Here is a 22,146-nt window from a genome sequence, read left to right as displayed (position 1 = left end):
TCTGTCACTAAGTTTTTTTTGGCCTTGTTCAGCATGCAATTAGACGACAGCTTGGGTGTTGATGTTTTATACTGGGATTCTGCAGTCTCACGTCACTGCCTTTGCATCTCTGACTTGATGGGAATAATATATCCAGAATTTCCCCCCTCGCTGTAATGTAAACAGGATCCGTCAGTGTTTCACCTGGTTATCAACTCCCCATACTGCATTGCAAAGGAACAGGAGGAGGTCCATTCAGCCCCTTTCGAGCCTGTTACACTGGAACAGGAGGAGGCCATTCAGCCCCTTTTGAGCCTGTTACACTGGAACAGGAGGAGGCCATTCAGCCCCTTTCGAGCCTGTTACACTGGAACAGGAGGAGGCCATTCAGCCCCTTTCGAGCCTGTTACACTGGAACAGGAGGAGGTCCATTCAGCCCCTTTCGAGCCTGTTACACTGGAACAGGAGGAGGCCATTCAGCCCCTTTCGAGCCTGTTACACTGGAACAGGAGGAGGTCCATTCAGCCCCTTTTGAGCCTGTTACACTGGAACAGGAGGAGGCCATTCAGCCCCTTTTGAGCCTGTTACACTGGAACAGGAGGAGGCCATTCAGCCCCTTTCGAGCCTGTTACACTGGAACAGGAGGAAGCCATTCAGCCCCTTTCGAGCCTGTTACACTGGAACAGGAGGAGGTCCATTCAGCCCCTTTTGAGCCTGTTACACTGGAACAGGAGGAGGCCATTCAGCCCCTTTTGAGCCTGTTGCACTGGAACAGGAGGAGGCCATTCAGTCCCTTTCAAGCCTGTTACACTGGAACAGGAGGAGGCCATTCAGCCCCTTTCGAGCCTGTTACACTGGAACAGGAGGAGGTCCATTCAGCCCCTTTCGAGCCTGTTACACTGGAACAGGAGGAGGTCCATTCAGCCCCTTTCGAGCCTGTTACACTGGAACAGGAGGAGGCCATTCAGCCCCTTTCGAGCCTGTTACACTGGAACAGGAGGAAGCCATTCAGCCCCTTTCGAGCCTGTTACACTGGAACAGGAGGAGGTCCATTCAGCCCCTTTTGAGCCTGTTACACTGGAACAGGAGGAGGCCATTCAGCCCCTTTTGAGCCTGTTGCACTGGAACAGGAGGAGGCCATTCTGCCCCTTTTGAGCCTGTTGCACTGGAACAGGAGGAGGCCATTCAGTCCCTTTTGAGCCTGTTGCACTGGAACAGGAGGAGGCCATTCTGCCCCTTTTGAGCCTGTTGCACTGGAACAGGAGGAGGCCATTCAGCCCCTTTTGAGCCTGTTACACTGGAACAGGAGGAGGCCATTCAGCCCCTTTTGAGCCTGTTACACTGGAACAGGAGGAGGCCATTCAGCCCCTTTTGAGCCTGTTACACTGGAACAGAAGGAGGCCATTCAGCCCATTGCGCCCATGCCATGATTCTGTTGTATCCTGTCTGGTCTTTTTCTGAATTCCACCTAGAAGTCTGAACTCTGAACCCAATTTCTTTCTCTGTATCTACCCTATCGAATCCTTTAATCATCTCAAACACCCCAATTAGATCTGTACCCCGGGGGTGTGCAATGCAACCCATACTTGTAATATAACCCGTTTTATTTTAATTCCGGGTATTACGCTGGTGAATTTTCCGTTACGAATTCCAGTTCTTTTGCCTCACTTGCTTGGTGTGTCTGGGTTGACCCAGGAGCACGAGGCCAATCTGCCCCTTGATCCTATCCCGCCTGCCAGTCATATAGACATGGGGAAGGTGATGTCCCTGTGGTATTATCGCCAGGCTGTTAAATCCAGGAACTCAGCTAATGTTCTGGGGGACCCTGGGTTCGAATCCCGCCACGGCAGATGGTGGAATTTGAATTCAATAAAAAAATATCTGGAATTAAGAATCTACTGATGACCCATTGTCGGAAAAACCCATCTGGTTCCCTTTAGGGAAGGAAATCTGCCGTCCTTACCCCGGTCTGGCCTACATGTGACTCCAGAGCCACAGCAATGTGGTTGACTCTCAACTGCCCTCCAAGGGCAACTAGGGATGGGCAATAAATGCTGGGCCAGCCAGCGACACCCATGTCCCACTAATGAATATTTTAAAAAACTGAACGTATGGGCTAGGAGCAGAAGGCCACTCGGCCCCTCGAGCCTGCTCTGCCATTTAATAGGATCTTGTGTGTTCCAATCGAATGGAGCGGCGTGGTGTCACCTCTTAGAATCATATGGCTACAGTACAGAAGAAGGCCATTCAGCCCCTCGAGTCTGCACCGACCACAATCCCACCCTATCCCCATAATCCAACATATTTACCCTGCTAATCCCTCATCTTTGGACACTAAGGGGCAATTTAGCATGGCCAATCCACCTAACCTGCACATCTTTGGATTCTGGAAGGAAACCGGAGCACCCGGAGGAAACCCACGCAGACACGGGGAGAACATGCAGACTTCACACAGACAGTGACCCAAGCCGGGAATCGAACCTGGGTCCCTGGAGCTGTGAGGCAGCAGTGCTAACCCACTGTGCCTTGTTGCAGTGTCTGCCCCTCAAAGCCTGTGGGTAGAATCATACAGTGCAGAAGAGGCCCTTTGGCCCATCGGATCTGCACTGACCTATTGGAAACACCTGAACTCCCACCTAATCCCACTTGCCAGCACTTGGCCCATAGCCCTGAATGTTATGACGTGCCAAGTGCTCACCCAGGTACTTTTTTAAAGGATGTGAGGCATCCCGCCTCCACTACCCTCCCAGGCAGCGCATTCCAGACCCTCACCACCCTCTGGGAATCCTCAAATCCCCCTTAAATCTCCTGCCCCTCACCTTGAACCTTTGCCCCCTCGTAACTGACCCTTCAACTAAGGGGAACAGCTGCTCCTTATCCACTCTGTCCATGCCCCTCATAATCTTCAACACCTCAAATCAGGTCGCCCCCTCAGTCTCCAATGAAAACAACCCAAGCCTACCCAACCTCTCTTCATAACTTAAACGCTCCGTCCCAGGCAGCATCCTGGTGAATCTCCTCTGCACCTCCTCCAGTGCGATCACATCCTTCCGATAATGTGGCGACCAGAACTGCACACAGTGCTCCAGCTGTGACCTCACCAAAGTTCGATACTACTCCGTGGTGACGCGCCGTTCCAGGAGAGGCCTCGAATGGCCTTCCCAGAGCGGGAGGTGGCTGGGCTATTCGACTGGGGGAGGCACCGGGGCCCAGCCCGAGCCTACCCCCTGTTCCTTGTGGCAGAGGTTACTTGCCGCCTGATGAGTGGTGACATCCCGTTCGCTGAGTGGCATTCCTGACGCGGGCGGGGGGGGGGGGGGGGGGGGGGGGGAGTAGTAGCCGGGCTATTCGACTGGGGCAGGCATCGGGGCCAAACCTGGACCTGCAGCCCCTGCTTTGTGGCAGAGGTTATTACCTGGTGCATGGTGAGGAGCAGGGAACACCCTCCCTGCCTCCACCCGAGTCCCAATTGTGACCTGTGACCCCGCTACACAGCAGGAGGGCGGAACCTTCCGTTTGTTACACATTCAACCCACCCACCCGCCTCGAGGATCGGGGGAGGGGGCAGGGGAGGAGAGGAGGGTGGGGGTGGTTGTCTTCCATCTGTCTGCCCCCTTGTACATCTGGAACCAGCACAGAAACATGGCGAAATAAAGCAGGAATAGGCCATTCGGCCCATCGAGCCTGCTCCACCATTCACTATGATGGCAAAGGAACCATAACGGGATTGAGATGGTTGTGGGGGGTGCTTTCCTCAAGGACATTAGAACCATAGCACATTAGAATGGACATTAGGTTTTCTTCTGGGTGGTGTTTTGTTTTGTCGGGGAGGGCACCGGGTGTTTCGCTGCAACGCCCCGCTCCCCTCCCTGACCCCCTCGTTCCTTGGTGACTGCAGCCCATGATTGTTGAACCGATTGTGCGTCAGGGTCTCCAACCAGTCCTGTGCCGCGCAACGCCTTGAGTCGTAACATCTGGGTGGCACAGTGGGTTAGCGCTGCTGCCTCACAGCGCCAAGGGACCCGGGTTCGATTCCCGGCTTGGGTCACTGTCTGTACGTTCTCCCCTGTGACTGTGGGTGTGCTCCGGTTTCCTCCCACTGTCCGAAAGATGTGCAGGTTAGGTGGATTGGCCGTGCTGAATGTTGTGGGGTTACGGGAGAGGGCCTGAGGATGTTGGGACAGATTCGATGGGCCAAATGGGTGGTGGGTGAGTGGAATCGGCTGCCGTCAGTGGTGGTGGAGGCAAACTCGATAGGGTCTTTTAAGAGACTCCTGGATGAGTACATGGGACTTAATAGGATTGAGGGTTATAGGTAAGCCTATATATAAGCCTAGGTAGGTAGGGACATGACCGGCGCAACTTGTGGGCCGAAGGGCCTGTTTGTGCTGTAGATTTTCTATGTTCTAAACGGCCGCCTCCTGCATGGTAGGGGTTCTACGAATAGGACAGAGTCCCAGTGACTCTCGCCTCTTGTGTAGTCCAGTTTGGACCTGTCGGGGAGTTGAGGGCGAACGGGCGGCAGGCCTCGGTGTCCGGAGGGCTGTAACGCGAGCGGACGGGATGCGGGTCAGGAATGGGGGAAGGGGGTAGGGATTAATACCCTTGGCAGTAATTCCGATGTTCCTTTATTTTGCAGGAATCCTACCCCTCGGTGCCGCCTATATGGTTCGTGGAGTCCGAGGACCCGAACCTGGCTGCGGTGTTGGAGCGACTCGCAGAGATAAAGAAAGGCAGCACGCTGGTAAGTTTTTATTCTCCGTCCACGGAGATCACATCCCTGATTCTCGCTCGCCCGACCAGCAAGAACGCCCCCCCCCCCCCCCCGTGAAAATGGAAGTTAAAACCACTCGCCATCCCGGTTTGGAAATATATCGGCCGTCCCTCCACTGGGGTCAAAATCCCGGAACTCCCTCCCTAACAGCGCTGTGGGTGTACCTACCCCACACACGGGGACTGACTGATGTCCAATAACAATCCTGGAACTCCCTCCCTAACAGCACTGTGGGTGTACCTACCCCACACACGGGGACTGACTGATGTCCAATAACAATCCCGGAACTCCCTCCCTAACAGTGCCGTGGGTGTACCTACACCACACGGGGACTGACTGATGTCCATTAACAATCCCGGAACTCCCTCCCTAACAGTGCCGTGGGTGTACCTACACCACACGGGGACTGACTGATGTCCAATAACAATCCTGGAACTCCCTCCCTAACAGCGCTGTGGGTGTGCCTACCCCACACACGGGGACTGACTGATGTCCAATAACAATCCTGGAACTCCCTCCCTAACAGCACTGTGGGTGTACCTACCCCACACACGGGGACTGACTGATGTCCAATAACAATCCTGGAACTCCCTCCCTAACAGCACTGTGGGTGTACCTACCCCACACACGGGGACTGACTGATGTCCAATAACAATCCCGGAACTCCCTCCCTAACAATGCCGTGGGTGTACCTACACCACACGGGGACTGACTGATGTCCATTGACAATCCTGGAACTCCCTAACAGCACTGTGGGTGTACCTACACCACACGGGGACTGACTGATGTCCAATAACAATCCTGGAACTCCCTCCCTAACAGCACTGTGGGTGTACCTACCCCACACACGGGGACTGACTGATGTCCAATAACAATCCTGGAACTCCCTCCCTAACAGCACCGTGGGTGTACCTACCCCACACACGGGGACTGACTGATGTCCAATAACAATCCCGGAACTCCCTCCCTAACAGCACTATGGATGTACCTACCTCACATGGGACTGACTCATGTCCAATAACAATCCCGGAACTCCTCCCCCACCCCCCCCTAACAGCACTATGGATGTACCTACACCGCGTATGGGGACTGCAGTGAATTCAAGATGGTGACTCACCCACCACCTTCTCGAGGGGCAATTAGGCATGGGCAATGAATGCTGGGCTGAGCCTGCGATGCCCCAACATCCTTCTGAACAAATTTAAGGATATGTATAAGAGGCCACAGGGTGGCGCAGTGGGTTAGCACTGCTGCCTCACAGCGCCAGGGACCCGGGTTCGATTCCCGGCTTGGGTCACTGTCTGTGTGGAGTCTGCACATTCTCCCCGTGTCTGCGTGGGTTTCCTCCGGGTGCTCCGGTTTCCTCCCACAGTCTGAAAGACGTGCTGGTTAGGGTGCATTGGCCATGCTAAATTCTCCCTCCGTGTACCCGAACAGGCGCCGGAGTGTGGCAACTAGGGGATTTTCACAGTAACTTCATTGCGGTGTTAATGTAAGCCAACTTGTGACTAATAAATAAACTTTAAACAGAAACAAGCTGACCTGGTATTCTTTCGAGTGTAGACTATTTTATTATTTTGTGGGACATGGGTGTCGCGGGGCCAGCATTTATTGCCCATCCCTAGTTGCCCTTGGAGGGCAGTTGAGAGTCAACCACATTGCTGTGGCTCTGGAGTCACATGTAGGCCAGACCGGGGTAAGGACGGCAGATTTCCTTCCCGAAAGGGAACCAGATGGGTTTTTCCGACAATGGGTCATCAGTAGATTCTTAATTCCAGATATTTTTCAATTGAATTCCAATTCCACCATCTGCCGTGGCGGGATTCGAACCCGGGTCCCCCAGAACATTAGCTGAGTTTCTGGATTAATAGTCTAGCGATAATATCACTAGGCCTGATTGAGAGATCGGTTTGAGGGATTTAAAACGATTAAAGGTATTCGGTGAGGTGACGAGAATTTAAGTTCCTCTGTGCGGGGAGGATGCAGGCAGCATAGATCCGGGATCATGGGATCTGCCTGATCAAATCGGGCATGGCCCAGTGGTTAGCGCTGCTGCCTCACAGCGCCAGGGTCCGGGTTCGATTCCCGGCTTGGGTCACTGTCTGTGTGGAGTCTGCACATTCTCCCCGTGTCTGCGTGGGTTTCCTCTGGGGGCTCCGGTTTCCTCCCACAGTCCGAAAGACGTGCAGGTTAGAGGGATTGGCCGTGCTAAATTGCCCCTTAGTGATCAAAGATGTGCAGGTTAGCATGGCCAATCCACCTAAGTGTCTGGGTGAATTAGCAGGGTAAATATGTGGGGTTACGGGAATAGGGTCTGGGTGTGATTGTGGTCGGTGCAGACTCTGGGTTCGAACGGCCTCATTCTGCACAGTAGGATTCCATGAATCGGGCATGTTGTTAAGACCAATCCCGGGGCAGTAATGTGCAAGTGGCCATTGTGGGGCAGGGAGGAGAGGGGGAGAGAAAGAGAGGGAAGGCCTGTGATAGGTGGAGCGGCTGGGCTGAATGGCCTATCCTGTAGGTCAGTCTCTATCCCTGTGCTGATTTTTTGTCTCCCCCTATCTCTTCTCCCCCTCTCCCCGCAGCTCCTTCAACACTTGAAGCGGATTATCTCTGATCTGTGCAAGCTCTACAACCTCCCACAACACCCGGACGTGGAAATGTTGGATCAGCCGCTCCCAACAGAACAGGTACGCCCGGGAGGGGGGGTGGGGCAGGAGGGGGGGGGGGGGGCAGGAGGGGGCGGGGGGGGCAGGAGGGGGGGGGGGGGGGGGGACATCTTGCCAGAAAGATGACACTTCTGACAGTGTGCTGCTTGCTCCTTCAGTGCTGATGTCAGGAGGTGTCAGCCTGGGATTCACTCCTGTTTCTCCGGAGTGGGGCTCGAATCCACGCCGTTCCGAATCGGCGCGGCACAGCGACTGACCAAGCTGCCGGAGAGTTTGCCGAGATATCGCTTTGCCGGGTGTTGACTTTGATTTGATTTATTATTGTCCGGTGAAAAGTATTATTTCTTGCGCGCTATACAGACAAAGCATACCGTTCACAGAGGGTGGTGGGTGCCTAGAACTCGCTGCCGGGGGAGGCAGTGGAAGCGGATACGGTCGTGAGTTTTAAGGGGCGTCTTGACAAATACATGAATAGGATGGGAATAGAGGGATATGGTCATCGGAAAAACATAAGAACTAGGAGCAGGAGTGGGCCATCTGGCCCCTCGAGCCTGCTCCGCCATTCAATAAGATCATGGCTGATATTTTCGTGGACTCAGCTCCACTTACCCGCCCGCTCACCATAACCCTTAATTCCTTTACTGTTCAAAAATCTATCTATCCTTGCCTTAAAAACATTCAATGAGGGAGCCTCAACTGGGCAGAGAATTCCACAGATTCACAACCCTTTGTGTGAAGAAGTTCCTCCTCAACTCAGTCCTAAATCTGCTCCCCCTTATTTTGAGGCAATGCCCCCTAGTTCTAGTTTCACCCACCAGTGGAAACAACTTCCCTGCTTCTATCTTATCGATTCCCTTCATAATCTTATATGTTTCTATAAGATCTCCCCTCATTCTTCTGAATTCCAATGAGTATAGCCCCAGTCTACTCGGTCTCTCCTCATAAGCCAACCCTCTCAACTCCGGAATCAATCTAGTGAATCTCCTCTGCACCCCCTCCAGTGCCAGTATATCCTTTCTCAAGTAAGGAGACCAAAACTGTACACAGTACTCCAGGTGTGGCCTCACCAGCACCTTATACAGCTGCAACATAACCTCGCTGTTTTTAAACTCCATCCCTCCAGCAATGAAGGACAAAATTCCATTTGCCGCCTTAATTACCTGCTGCACCTGCAAAGCAACTTCTTGAGATTCCTGCACAAGGACATCCAGGTCCCTCTGCACAGCAGCATGCTGCAATTTTTTACCATTTAAATAATAGTCCATTTTGCTGTTATTCCGACCAAAAATAGATGACCTCACATTTACCAACATTGTACTCCATCTGCCAGACCCTCGCCCACTCACTTAGACTATCTATATCCCTTTGCAGACTTTCAGCGTCCTCTGCACACTTTGCTCTGCCACCCATCTTAGTGTCATCTGTGAATTTTGACACACTTGGTCCCCAACTCCAAATCATCGATGTAAATCGTAAACCACTGCGGTCCCAACACTGGGTGGGGGTTTTAGTTCAGTCGGGGCAGCATGGTCGGTGCAGGCTTGGAGGGCTGAAGGGCCTGTTCCTGTGCTGTAATTTTCTTTGTTCTTTGTACATAGGGGAGAAGGAGCGAGTGCAGAATGTAGTGTTACAGTCACAGCTAGGGTGTAGAGAAAGATCTACTTAGTGCGAGGTGGGTCTGGCGGCAGCAGAGAAGGAGCTGTTCTTGAGTCGGTTGGTACGTGTCCTCAGACTTTTGTATCTTTTTCCCGATGGAAGGAGGTGGAAGAGAGAATGTCCGGGGTGCGTGGGGTCCTTGATTATGCTGGCTGCTTTTCCCGAGGCAGCGGGAAGTGTAGACAGAGTCAATGGATGGGAGGCTGGTTTGCGTGATGGACTGGGCTTCGTTCACGGTCCTTTTGTAGTTCCTTGCGGTCTTGGTCAGAGCAGGAGCCCCAGACCAAGCTGTGATACATCTGGAAAGGATGCTATCTTGGTGGGGAGGGTGGGGGGAACCAGCCACAAAGGAGGTCCCCAGAGACCCACCTTGGGCAGTGGGAGAGGTTGGCATGGTGGCACAGTGGTTAGCGCTGTTGCCTCACAGTGCCAGGGACCCGGGTTCGATTCCTGGCTTGGGTCACTGTCTGTGTGGAGTCTGCACATTTTCCCCGTGTCTGCGTGGGTTTCCTCCCACAGTCCGAAAGATGTGCTGATTAGGTGGATTGGTCGTGCTAAATTCTCCCTCGATGTACATAGAACATAAGAAATAGGAGCAGGAGTAAGCCATCTAGCCCCTCGAGCCTGCTCCGCCATTCAATAAGATCATGGCTGATCTGATAGTGGTTTAGTTCCGCTTACCCGCCTGATCCCTATAACCCCTAATTCCCTTACTGATCAGAAATCTATCTATCTGTGACTTAAACATATTTAACGAGGTAGCCTCCACTGCTTCAATAGGCAGAGAATTCCAGAGATTCACTACCCTCTGAGAGAAGAAGTTCCTCCTCAACTCAGTGCCAAACTGACTCCCCCTTATTTTGAGGCTGTGTGCTCTGGTTCTTGGTTCTTTTCTAAGTGGAAAGAATCTCTCTGCCTCTACCCTGTCGAGCCCCTTCATTATCTTATATGTCTCTATAAGATCTCCCCTCAGCCTTCTAAACTCCAACGAGTACAGGCCCAATCTACTCAATCTCTCCTCATAAGCCACACCCCTCATCTCCGGTATCAACCTGGTGAACCTTCTCTGTATTCCCTCCAAGGCCAATACATCCTTCCGCGAATAAGGGGACCAAAATTGCACACAGTACTCCAGTTGCGGCCTCACCAGTACCTTGTACAATTGCAACAAGACCTCCCTGCTTTTATACTCCATCCCCTTCGCGATAAAGGCCAACATTCCATTTGCCTTCTTGATCACCTGCTGCACCTGCAAACTGAGTTTTTGCGATTCATGCACAAGGACCCCCAGGTCCCTCTGCACAGTAGCATGTTGTAATTTTTCACCATTTAAATAATAGTCCATTTTACTATTATTCCTTCCAAAGTGGATAACCTCACACTTGTCAACGTTATACTCCATCTGCCAGATCCTCGCCCACTCACTTAGCCTATCCAAATCTCTCTGCAGACTTTCCGCATCCTCCACGCAATTCGCTTTCCCACTCATCTTTGGTACATAGAACATAGAACAGTACAGCACAGAACAGGCCCTTCGGCCCACGATGTTGTGCCGAGCTTTATCTGAAACCAAGATCAAGCTATCCCACTCCCTATCATCCTGGTGTGCTCCATGTGCCTATCCAATAACCGCTTAAATTTTCCTAAAGTGTCTGACTCCACTATCACTGCAGGCAGTCCATTCCACACCCCAACCACTCTCTGCGTAAAGAACCTACCTCTGATATCCTTCCTGTATCTTCCACCACGAACCCTATAGTTATGCCGCCTTGTAATAGCTCCATCCACCCAAGGAAATAGTCCTTGAACGTTCACTCTATCTACCCCCTTCATCATTTTATAAACCTCTATTAAGTCTTCCCTCAACAACCTCCACTCGAGAGAACAGCCCTAGCTCCCGCAACCTTTCCTCATAAGACCTACCCTCCAAACCAGGCAGCATCCTGGTAAATCTCCTCTGCACTCTTTCCAGCGCTTCCACATCCTTCTTATAGTGAGGTGACCAGAACTGCACACAATATTCCAAATGTGGTCTCACCAAGGTCCTGTACAGTTGCAGCATAACCCCACGGCTCTTAAACTCCAACACCCTGTTAATAAAAGCTAACACACTATAGGCCTTCTTCACAGCTCTATCCACTTGAGTGGCAACCTTTAGAGATCTGTGGATATGGACCCCAAGATCTCTGTTCCTCCACAGTCTTCAGAACCCTACCTTTGACCCTGCAATCCACATTTAAATTAGTCCTACCAAAATGAATCACCTCACATTTATCAGGGTTAAACTCCATTTGCCATTTTTCAGCCCAGCTTTGCATCCTATCTATGTCTCTTTGCAGCCTACAACAGCCCTCCACCTCATCCACTACTCCACCAATCTTGGTGTCATCAGCAAATTTACTGATCCACCCTTCAGCCCCCTCCTATAGGTCATTAATAAAAATCACAAATAGCAGAGGACCAAGCACTGATCCCTGCGGCACTCTGCTAGCAACCTGCCTCCAGTCCGAAAATTTTCCATCGACCACCACCCTCTGTCTTCGATCAGACAGCCAGTTACCTATCCAATCAGCCAACTTTCCCTCTATCCCACACCACCTTACTTTTATCATAAGCCGACCATGGGGGACCTTATCAAACGCCTTACTAAAATCCATGTATATGACATCAATTGCCCTACCCTCATCAACACACTTAGTTACCACCTCAAAAAATTCAATCAAATTTGTGAGGCACGACTTGCCCTTCACGAATCCGTGCTGACTATCCCGGATTAATCCGCATCTTTCTAAATGGTCGTAAATCCCATCCCTAAGGACCTTTTCCATCAATTTACCAACCACCGAAGTAAGACTAACCGGTCTATAATTGCCAGGGTCATTTCTATTCCCTTTCTTAAACAGAGGAACAACATTTGCCACTCTCCAGTCCTCTGGCACCATCCCCGTGGACAGTGAGGACCCAAAGGCTCTGCAATCTCATCCCTTGTCTCCCAAAGAATCCTAGGATATATTTCATCAGGTCCAGGGGACTTATCGACCTTCAGTTTATTCAAAACTGCTAGTACATCCTCCCTCCGAACATCTACTTCCTCCAGCCTATTAGCCTGTAACACCTTCTCTTCCTCAAAAACATGCCCCCTCTCCTTGGTGAACACTGAAGAAAAGTATTCATTCATCACCTCTCCATTCATCATCCGCAAACTTTGTTACCCTACACTCGGTCCCCTCCTCCAGATCGTCTATGTAAATGGTAAACAGTTGAGGCCCCAGCACCGATCCCTGCGGCACGCCACTAGTCACCAACTGCCAACCAGAAAAGTACCCATTTATTCCAACTCTCTGCTTGCTGTTAGATAGCCAATCCTCAATCCACGCTAACACTTTACCCCGAACTCCGTGTACCCCAATCTTCTGCAGCAACCTTTTGTGAGGCACCTTATCGAATGCCTTCTGGAAATCCAAAAACACCACATCCACCGGTTCCCCTCTGTCAACCGCACTCGTTACATCTTCATAAAAATCCAGTAAATTCGTCAAACACGACTTTCCCTTCATGAATCCATGCTGCGTCTGTTTGATCAAACCATTCTTTTCCAGGTGTCCTGCTATTTCTTCTTTAATGATGGATTCCAGCATTTTCCCAACTCCGGACGTTAAGCTAACCGGCCTGTAGTTACCCGCCTTTTGTCGACCTCCTTTTTTTAAACAGTGGCGTTACATTAGCTGTTTTCCAATCAGCCGGCACCTCCCCAGAGTCCAGCGAATGTTTTGATAAATTACAACCAACGCATCCGCTATTGCTTCTGCCATTTCTTTCAGTACCCTGGGATGCATTCCATCCGGGCCCGGGGACTTGTCTACCTTTAGTCCCATTAGCCTCCCAAGCACTACCTCTTTAGTAATAGTAATCGTTTTAAGGACCTCACCCCCTACAGTCCCACGACCATCAATTTTCAGTAAGCTATTTGTGTCCTCTACCGTGAAGACCGACACAAAAAACTTGTTTAAGGCCTTGGCCATTTCCTCGTTCCCCATTATTAAATCCCCCTTCTCGTCTGCTAAGGGTCCAACATTTACTTTAGCTGCTCTTTTCCTTTTTATATATTTGTAAAAACTTTTACTATCAGTTTTTATATTTTGTGCTAGTTTAGTTTCATCTATCTTTCCTTTATTTATCGCTTTCTTAGTCGTTCTTTGTTGTTTTTTTAAAGCTTTCCCAATCTTCTAATTCCCCACTAGTTTTGGCCACTCTGTACGCATCGGTTTTTAATTTAATACTCTCCTTTTATTTCCTTAGTTATCCACGGCTGGTTATCCCTTTTCTTACATTCCTTCTTTATCACAGGAATATATTTTTGCTGAGTACTGAGAAAAATCTCCTTAAAAATCCACCACTGTTGCTCAGCTGTCCCACCAACTAGTCTGCGCTCCCAGTCCACATTAGCCAATTCTGCCCTCATCCTATTGTACTCCCCTCTGTTCGAGCAGAGGACACTGGTTTGGGACCCTACTTTCTCACCCTCCATTTGTATTAGAAATTCAACCATATTGTGATCACTCACTCCAAGAGGATCCCTCACAAGAAGATCATTAATTTTACCTGTCTCATTACACAAGACCAGATCCAAGATAGCTCGCTCCCTCGTAGGTCCTGTAACATACTGTTCGAGGAAACTACCCCGACAGCATTCTAAGAACTCTTCCTCAAGTCCACCGCGTCCGACTTGAGTCAGCCAATCAATATGCAGGTTAAATTCCCCCATGATTATTGCTGTTCCGTTTTTGCACACTCATCCATTATTTGCTTGTTTATAGCCCGACCCACCTCAAAGTTATTATTATGTAACTGAACAGGTGCCGGAGTGTGGCAACTAGGGGATTTTCACAGTAATTTCATTGCAGTGTTAATGTAAGCCGACTTGTGACTAATAAATAAACTACTTAAGGTCACCTCTTTATGCCTACTTGTGACGCGATGTGTTGACGCTATTGTTTGAGTGCTGTGTTGAGGTTCTCTCTCTCTCTCTTGCCTCCCCACTTACAGAGCACACGGGATGATGTAACGTCCGAGGAGGAGGACGAGGAGATGGCAGAGGTGAGGACGCTTCGACCGGGGCCTTATCCCCGTCGTTGGGGATGCGCCACCCTTGAATTTGGGGTCTCCTTGCGTGCCGCACCTCTCACTCAATCCGCTCCCCCCCCCCCCCGCCCCCGGGCCCTTGATGTCACGGGTAGCCCTGTGCAGAATGTGTACGTCGTGTCCGCAACTTGAGAAGATCAGGACTTCTCGAGGAGGCCATTCGGCCCCTTAGAGCAGGCTTCCCCCTTCGATACGATCGCGTCTGATTTGATTTTGTCTCCAGTTTACCCCCACTCCCCTAACCCCTCGCTTATCAACCTGTCTGATTCAACTGCAAGTAAATTCAACCACCCCACTCTCCTCTGAGGAAGGCAGTTCCACAGACCAGTGACCCTTTGAGGGAACATGGTTCCCACCCCCCCCCCTTTGTGACACGGTGGTTAACACTGCTGCCTCGCAGCTCCAGGGACCCAACTTGGGTCACTGTCTGTGCAGAGTCTGCACGTTCTCCCCGTGTCTGCGTGGGTTTCCTCCGGGTGCTCCGGTTTCCTCCCGCGCTCCAAAGATGTGCGGGTTAGGTGGATTGGCCGTGCTAAATTGCCCCTTTATGTCTACTTGTGACACTAATAAATCAACTTGGAAACTTAAAATTCTCCCTCAGTGTTACCCGAACAGGAGTGTGGCGACTCGGGGGATATTCGCAGTAACTTCGTTGCGGTGTTAAGCCGACTTGTGACACTAATAAATAACGGGGGGTGTCCAGCTGGTTTGTCCCGGTGTCTGGAGGGACACTGCCTGTGTCTCCCATGTGCTTATTGCTCTCGGGTCTGCGCCCTCAGGACAATGAGGACCTCGATCATTATGAAATGAAGGAGGAGGAGCCAGCCGAGGGGAAGAAGTCCGAGGACGAAGGGATCGGGAAGGAGAACCTGGCTATATTGGAGAAGATTAAGAAGAACCAGAGGCAAGATTACCTAAATGTACGTGTCTGTAGGGGAGCTGAACTACCCGAGATAACGCATGCCTTCTATTGTGCAGGTTTCAGTCGGACCCTGTGACTGACTGGTGCGCGTGTGAAGTCACCAGACTGGCCTGTGGTACTTGATTTATTGTTGTCACGTGTATCGGGATTACGGTGAAAAGTCCTTGTTCGGCCGATGCTTTGGGCGGCACAGCGGGTTAGCGCTGCTGCCTCACAGCGCCAGGGACCCAGGTTCAATCCCCCGGCTTGGGTCACGTTCTCCCCCGTGTCTGCGTGGGTTTCCTCCGGGTGCTCCGGTTTCCTCCCACAGTCCGAAAGACTGTGCAGGTTCGGTGGATTGGCCGTGCTAAATTGTCCTTTAGTTCCCCAAGGATGTTCAGCTGAGGGGGATTGGCCAATGCTAAATTGGTGACCCGGGATGCGTAGGTTAGAGGGGTAAATATGTGGAGTTACGGGGGGATAGGGCCTGGGTGGGATTGTGGTGAGTGCAGACTCGAGGGGCCGAATGGGCTTTTTCAGCACTGTATGGTTTCTGTGATTTCCTGCGTGCTATTATAAAGCTTACTGTTCATAGAGAAGGAAAGGAGAGGGTGCAGAATGTAGTGTTACAGTCATAGCTAGGGTGTGGAGAAAGATCAACTTAATGCAAGGTAAGTCCATTCAAAAGTCTGACGACAGCAGGGAAGAAGCTGTTCTTGTCAGTCTGTACGTGACCTCAGACTTTGTCTCTTCCACCTTCTTCCGTCAGGAAAAAGATAATGTCCGGAGTGCGTGGGGGGTCCTTGATTATGCTGGCTGTTTTCCCCGAGGCAGCGGGAAGTGTAGACAGAGTCAATGGATGGGAGGCTGGTTTGCGAGATGGATTGGGCTACATTCATGACCCTTTGTAGTTCCTTGCGGCCTTGGGCAGAGCAGGAGCCCCATACCAACCTGTGATACAACCAGAAAGAATGCTTTCTATGGTGCATCTGTAAAAGTTGGTGAGAGTCGTAGCGGACATGCCAAATTTCCTTAGTCTTCTGAGAAAGTAGAGGCGTTGGTGGGGCTTTCTTAACCATAGTGTCGGCATGGGGGGGACCAGGACAGGTTGTTGGTGATCTGGACACCTAAAAACTTGAAGCTCTCGACCCTTTCTACTTCTTCACTGAGCCCAAAGGGGCGACAAGATCCCATGTTCCTATTCCTGGCTTGTGCCATGGAGTTGGGTAACGGGGAATTGTGGGAGTGGTAGTGAATTTTTCTCCTGGGGTGTAGGAGGCTGAGGGGTGATCTTATCGAGGTCTATAAAATAATGCGGGGCACAGATCAGCGAAATAGTCAACATCTTTTCCCAAAGGTAGGGGAGTCTAAAACTAGAGGGCGTAGGTTTAAGGTGAGGGGAGAGATACAAAAGTGTCCAGAGGGGCAACTTTTTCAGAGGGTGGTGAGTATCTGGAACGAGCTGCCAGAGGTAGTAGTAGAGGCGGGTACAATTTTGTCTTTTAAAAAGCATTTAGACAGTTACATGGGTAAGATGGGTATAGAGAGATATGGGCCAAATGTGGGCAATTGGGATTAACTTGGGGATTTTTAATTTTAAAAAAAAGGGCGGCATGGACAAGTTGGGCCGAAGGGCCTGTGTCCATGCTGTAAATCTCTATGATTCTGCCTGTCCTTGCTCCATATCCTTCTAATCCTTGCATATTCTTGTGCCTATCTAAAAGCCCCTTAAACCCCCCTATCGTATCTGCCTCCACCACCACCCCCGGCAGCGCGTTCCAGACACCCACCACTCTGTGTTTTAAAAAATAAAACCTACCCCTCACATCTCCTTTTGAACTTTCTCCCCCTCTCACCTTAAGTGTGCGCCCCCTAATATTAGACATTTCAACTCTGGGGAACAAGATTCTGACTGTCAACCCTATATCAACGCCTCTGAATTTTATAGACTTCTGTCAGGTCTCCCCCTCGGCCTCCGTCGCTCCAGAGAAAACAATCCTAGTTTGTCCAGCCTCTCCTTACCGCTCACACCCTCTAATCCAGGCAGCAAACCTCTTCTGCACCCTCTCCAAAGCTTCCACCTCCTTCCTGTAATGTGGCGACCAGAATTGACCGCAATATTCTTAAACGCGGCCTAACCAAAGTTTTACAAAGCTGTAACATCCTGATTCTTGTATTCGATGCCCCGACCAATGAAGGCAAGCGTGCCATACATCAACTGTCTGAGTGTAGGGTGGGGTGGAGGCAGCAGAGAATCCAGGGGCGTTGAACCACAGTAACACTTGACGAGTCTGAGATTGCAGAGCCTTTGGCTTTGATCTTTGGGTCCTCACTGTCCACGGGGATGGTGCCAGAGGACTGGAGAATGGCGAATGTTGTTCCTCTGTTTAAGAAAGGGAATAGAAATGACCCTGGCAATTATAGACCGGTTAGTCTTACTTCGGTGGTTGGTAAATTGATGGAAGAGGTCCTTGGGGATGGGATTTACGACCATTTAGAAAGATGCGGATTAATCCGGGATAGTCAGCACGGATTTGTGAAGGGCAAGTCGTGCCTCACAAATTTGATTGAATTTTTTGAGGAGGTAACCAAGTGTGTTGATGAAGGTAGGGCAGTTGATGTCATATACATGGATTTTAGTAAGGCGTTTGATAAGGTCCCCCATGGTTGGCTTATGATGAAAGAGAGGAGGTGTGGGATAGAGGGAAAGTTGGCCGATTGGATAGGTAACTGGCTGTCTGATCGAAGACAGAGGGTGGTGGTGGATGGAAAATTTTCGGATTGGAGGCAGGTTGCTAGCGGAGTGCCACAGGGATCAGTGCTTGGTCCTCTGCTCTTTGTGATTTTTATTAATGACTTAGAGGAGGGGGCTGAAGGGTGGATCACTAAATTTGCTGATGACACCAAGATTGGTGGAGTAGTGGATGAGGCGGAGGGCTGTTGTAGGCTGCAAAGAGACAGATAGGATGCAAAGCTGGGCTGAAAAATGGCAAATGGAGTTTAACCCTGATAAATGTGAGGTGATTCATTTTGGTAGGACTAATTTAAATGTGGATTACAGGGTCAAAGGTAGGGTTCTGAAGACTGTGGAGGAACAGAGAGATCTTGGGGTCCATATCCACAGATCTCTAAAGGTTGCCACTCAAGTGGATAGAGCTGTGAAGAAGGCCTATAGTGTGTTAGCTTTTATTAACAGGGGGTTGGAGTTTAAGAGCCGTGGGGTTATGCTGCAACTGTACAGGACCTTGGTGAGACCACATTTGGAATATTGTGTGCAGTTCTGGTCACCTCACTATAAGAAGGATGTGGAAGCGCTGGAAAGAGTGCAGAGGAGATTTACCAGGATGCTGCCTGGTTTGGAGGGTAGGTCTTATGAGGAAAGGTTGAGGGAGCGGGGGCTGTTCTCTCTGGAGCGGAGGAGGCTGAGGGGAGACTTAATAGAGGTTTATAAAATGATGAAGGGGATAGATAGAGTGAACGTTCAAAGACTCTTTCCTCGGGTGGATGGAGCTATTACAAGGGGGCATAACTATAGGGTTCAAGGTGGGAGATACAGGAAGGATATCCGAGGTAGGTTCTTTACGCAGAGAGTGGTTGGGGTGTGGAATGGACTGCCTGCAGTGATAGTGGAGTCAGACACTTTAGGAACATTTAAGCGGTTATTGGATAGGCACATGGAGCACACCAGGATGATAGGGAGTGGGATAGCTTGATCTTGGTTTCAGATAAAGCTCGGCACAACATCGTGGGCCGAAGGGCCTGTTCTGTGCTGTACTGTTCTATGTTCTATGTCTGCGGGTTTTATCCATGGCTTACCCGCTGTTTCTTTTCTTTTGCAGGGTGCAGTGTCCGGTTCTGTTCAGGCAACCGACCGGCTCATGAAAGAGCTGCGGGACATCTACCGATCGGAGAGCTTTAAAGCGGGTAAGGGGGCGCATGGCGCTGGTTGCGTTGTTACGGGGCCGGGTTTAACTTTGTTTATCGGTGTCACAATGAAGTTGCTGTGACAATCCCCCTAGTCGCCACACTCCGGCGCCTGTTCGGGGACACAGAGGGAAAATGTAACACAGCCAATGCACCCTAACCAGCACGTCTTTGGGAGGAAACCGGAGCACCCGGAGGAAACCCACGCAGACACGGGGAGAACGTGCAGACTCCACACAGACAGTGACCCGAGGCCAGGAATCGAACCCGGGTCCCTGGCGCTGTGAGGCAGCAGTGCTAACCCACTGGGCTGCCGTACAGTGCAGATGGAGGCCATTTGGCCCATCGGGTCTGCACTGACAACAATCCCACCCTGACCCTATCCCCGTAACTCCATGTATTTACCCTGCTAATCCCCTCACACTAGGGGCAATTTATCATGGCCAATCCACCTAACCCAATACTTGGGAGTTCCGTTCCAACAACATCGAGGAGCTCGACACCATCCAGGACAAAGCAGCCCCGCTCGATCGACACGCTGACCACAAACACTCACTCCCTCCACCCCCGAGGCAGCGTGTGACCCATCTACAAGATTCACCGCAGCGACTCGCCAAGGCTCCTTCGACAGCACCTTCCAAACCTGCCACCTCTACCATCTAGAAGGACGGGGGGGGGGGGGGGGGGGCGGCAGCAGACACATGGGGAACACCCACCGCCTGCAAGTCCCCCCTCCGAGCCACTCACCATCCCGACTGGGAAATATATCGGCCGTCCCTTCACTGTGGCTGGGGTCAAAATCCCAGAACTCCCTCCCTGACAGCGGTGGGTGTACCTACATCGCACACTGGGACCACAGCAGGTTCAAGATAGCGGCTCACCCATCACCCCCCTCCAGGGGCAATTGGGGATGGGGCAATGAATGCTGGGCCCGGCCAGGGATACCCCACATCCCCTGGAAGTATGTACAAAATAAATTCGGAAGAGGGTGCTCATTCCTGGTGTCCCGGGACCAACATTTAACTTTCGATCGATCTCATTAAAGAATCATTTGCATGTTGCGGTTTGTGGGATCTTGCTGTGCACAAATAGTCACATCCCCGACAACAGCGGGTCCACAGCGATCTTGGCAGTGGAAAAGGGCTTTGGGATGCACTCGGATCGTTGTCTGTGCAGGCTCGATGGGCCGAATGGCCTTCCCTGCACTGTCAGCATTCTATGACTGTCTGCCTGTGTGGAGTCTGCATGTTCTCCCCGTGTCTGCGTGGGTTTCCTCCGGGTGCTCCGGTTTCCTCCCACAGTCCGAAAGACGTGCTGGTTAGGGTGGATTGGCCGTGCTAAATTCTCCCTCAGTGTTACCCGAACAGGCGCCGGAGTGTGGGCGACTAGGGGATTTTCACAGTAACTTCACTGCAGTGTTAATGTAAGCTGACTTGTGACAATAATAACTAAACTAAGGGGCGATTTGGCATGGCCAATCCACCTAACTACACAACTTTGGACACTAAGGGGCAATTTGGTGTGGCTAATCCACCCAACCTGCACATCTTTTGGACTGTGGGAGGAAACCGGAGCACCCGGAGGAAACCCACGCAGACACGGGGAGAACGTGCAGACTCCGCACAGGCAGTGACCCGAGGCCGGGAATCGAACCCGAGTCCCTGGCGCTGTGAGGCAGCAGCGCTAACCCACTGTGCCGCCATGCCGCTCCACATTGGTGTGTGCTTGGAGAGAAGGTCTATTGGTAAAGGATGCTTGTTTTCTTCGCCCAATAGGGAACTATGCAGTTGAACTCGTCAATGACAGCTTATACGATTGGAATGTCAAGATTCTGAAGTAAGTGACCCTCCTTTTGGCTGGTTCCTTGCAAAAACAAAAGTGTAAAATGCTAACTGTGCGTATGGTGACGACAGTGCCTTGTCTCTCGTGTGATCACTGTCTGTATCCCTCCTATTGAGCTTGGTTCCAATATGGCTGCCTCCTTGAGCCCAAACCAAGATGGCGGACGTTGGGGGGGGGGGTCATTTCAAAGGTCATCCAATTACTTTTTTAAATTAATTAGTGGGACATGGGCGTCGCTGGACCAGCATTTATTGCCCATCCCTAGTTGCCCTTGGAGGGCAGTCAACCACATTGCTGTGGCTCTGGAGTCACATGTAGGCCAGACCGGGGTAAGGACGGTAGATTTCCTTCCCTAAAGGGAACCAGATGGGTTTTTCCGACAATGGGTCATCAGTAGATTCTTAATTCCGGATATTTTTCAATTGAATTCAAATTCCACCATCTGCCGCGGCGGGATTCGAACCCGGGGTCCCCCAGAACATTAGCTGAATTTCTGGATTCATAGTCTAGCGATAATACCACTAGGCCATCGCCTCCCCAATAACTGGTGTAGCAAGTAAGCGCGCAGGTACAGCAGGCAGTAAAGAAGGCTGATGGTATGTTGTCCTTCATAGCGAGAGGATTTGACTGGAAGGATAGGGATGTTTTGCTGCAATTGGACAGGGCGTTGGTGAGGCCACACCTGGAGTATTGTGTGCAGTTTTGGTCTCCTTATCTGAGGGAGAATGTCCTTGTTATAGAGGGAGCGCAGCGAAGGTTTACCAGGCTGATTCCTGGGATGGCTGGTCTGTCATATGAGGAGAGACTAAATCGGTTAGGATTATATTCACTGGAGTTTAGAAGAGTGAGAGGGGATCTCATAGAAACTTATAAAATTCTAACAGGGTTGGACAGGTGGAAGGTGGGGGGGGGGCGGGGGGCCTTTCATCGTAACATTCTCCAACGTTTATTTTCTCACTCCGCAGAGTTGATCAAGACAGCGCTTTGCATAATGACCTCCAAATCCTCCGGGAGAAAGAAGGCGTTGACTTTATTTTGTTAAATTTCTCTTTTAAAGTAAGTGTGGGACGTGAGGGGGAGGGGGGAGAGTGTACATGGGGTGTGTGTGTGTGTACACAGTCAGTGACGGGGAGAATGTACACGGTGCTGTGTATGGTCAGTGACGGGGGAGTTTGTACACGGCTGTGTGTGTGTACAGATTCTGTGTGTACACAGAGGTGTGTGTGTGTGTTTGGGGGGGGGAAACATAGAACATTACA

General features: G+C 51.0%; 1 protein-coding gene across 1 annotated transcript; it reads left to right on the top strand.

Annotated features, from left to right (window-relative positions):
- Positions 1-4,618: 4,618 nt before the first annotated feature.
- LOC144489699 (ubiquitin-conjugating enzyme E2 Q1) lies at positions 4,619-21,943 on the top strand (the record flags this gene model as incomplete). The annotated part of the gene is made up of 7 exons (XM_078207553.1): positions 4,619-4,723; positions 7,339-7,443; positions 14,125-14,175; positions 15,000-15,140; positions 18,961-19,045; positions 20,821-20,881; positions 21,853-21,943. Coding segments are annotated over 7 exons (639 nt in total), but the record flags the coding sequence as incomplete, so codon positions are not given.
- Between the last annotated feature and the right edge of the window lie 203 nt (positions 21,944-22,146).

Source organism: Mustelus asterias, unplaced genomic scaffold (assembly GCF_964213995.1).
Source record: "Mustelus asterias unplaced genomic scaffold, sMusAst1.hap1.1 HAP1_SCAFFOLD_2449, whole genome shotgun sequence".
Taxonomy (NCBI): domain Eukaryota; kingdom Metazoa; phylum Chordata; class Chondrichthyes; order Carcharhiniformes; family Triakidae; genus Mustelus; species Mustelus asterias.
Note: the sequence above shows the minus strand (reverse complement) of the source record. Positions and strands in the feature narration are given on the sequence as shown.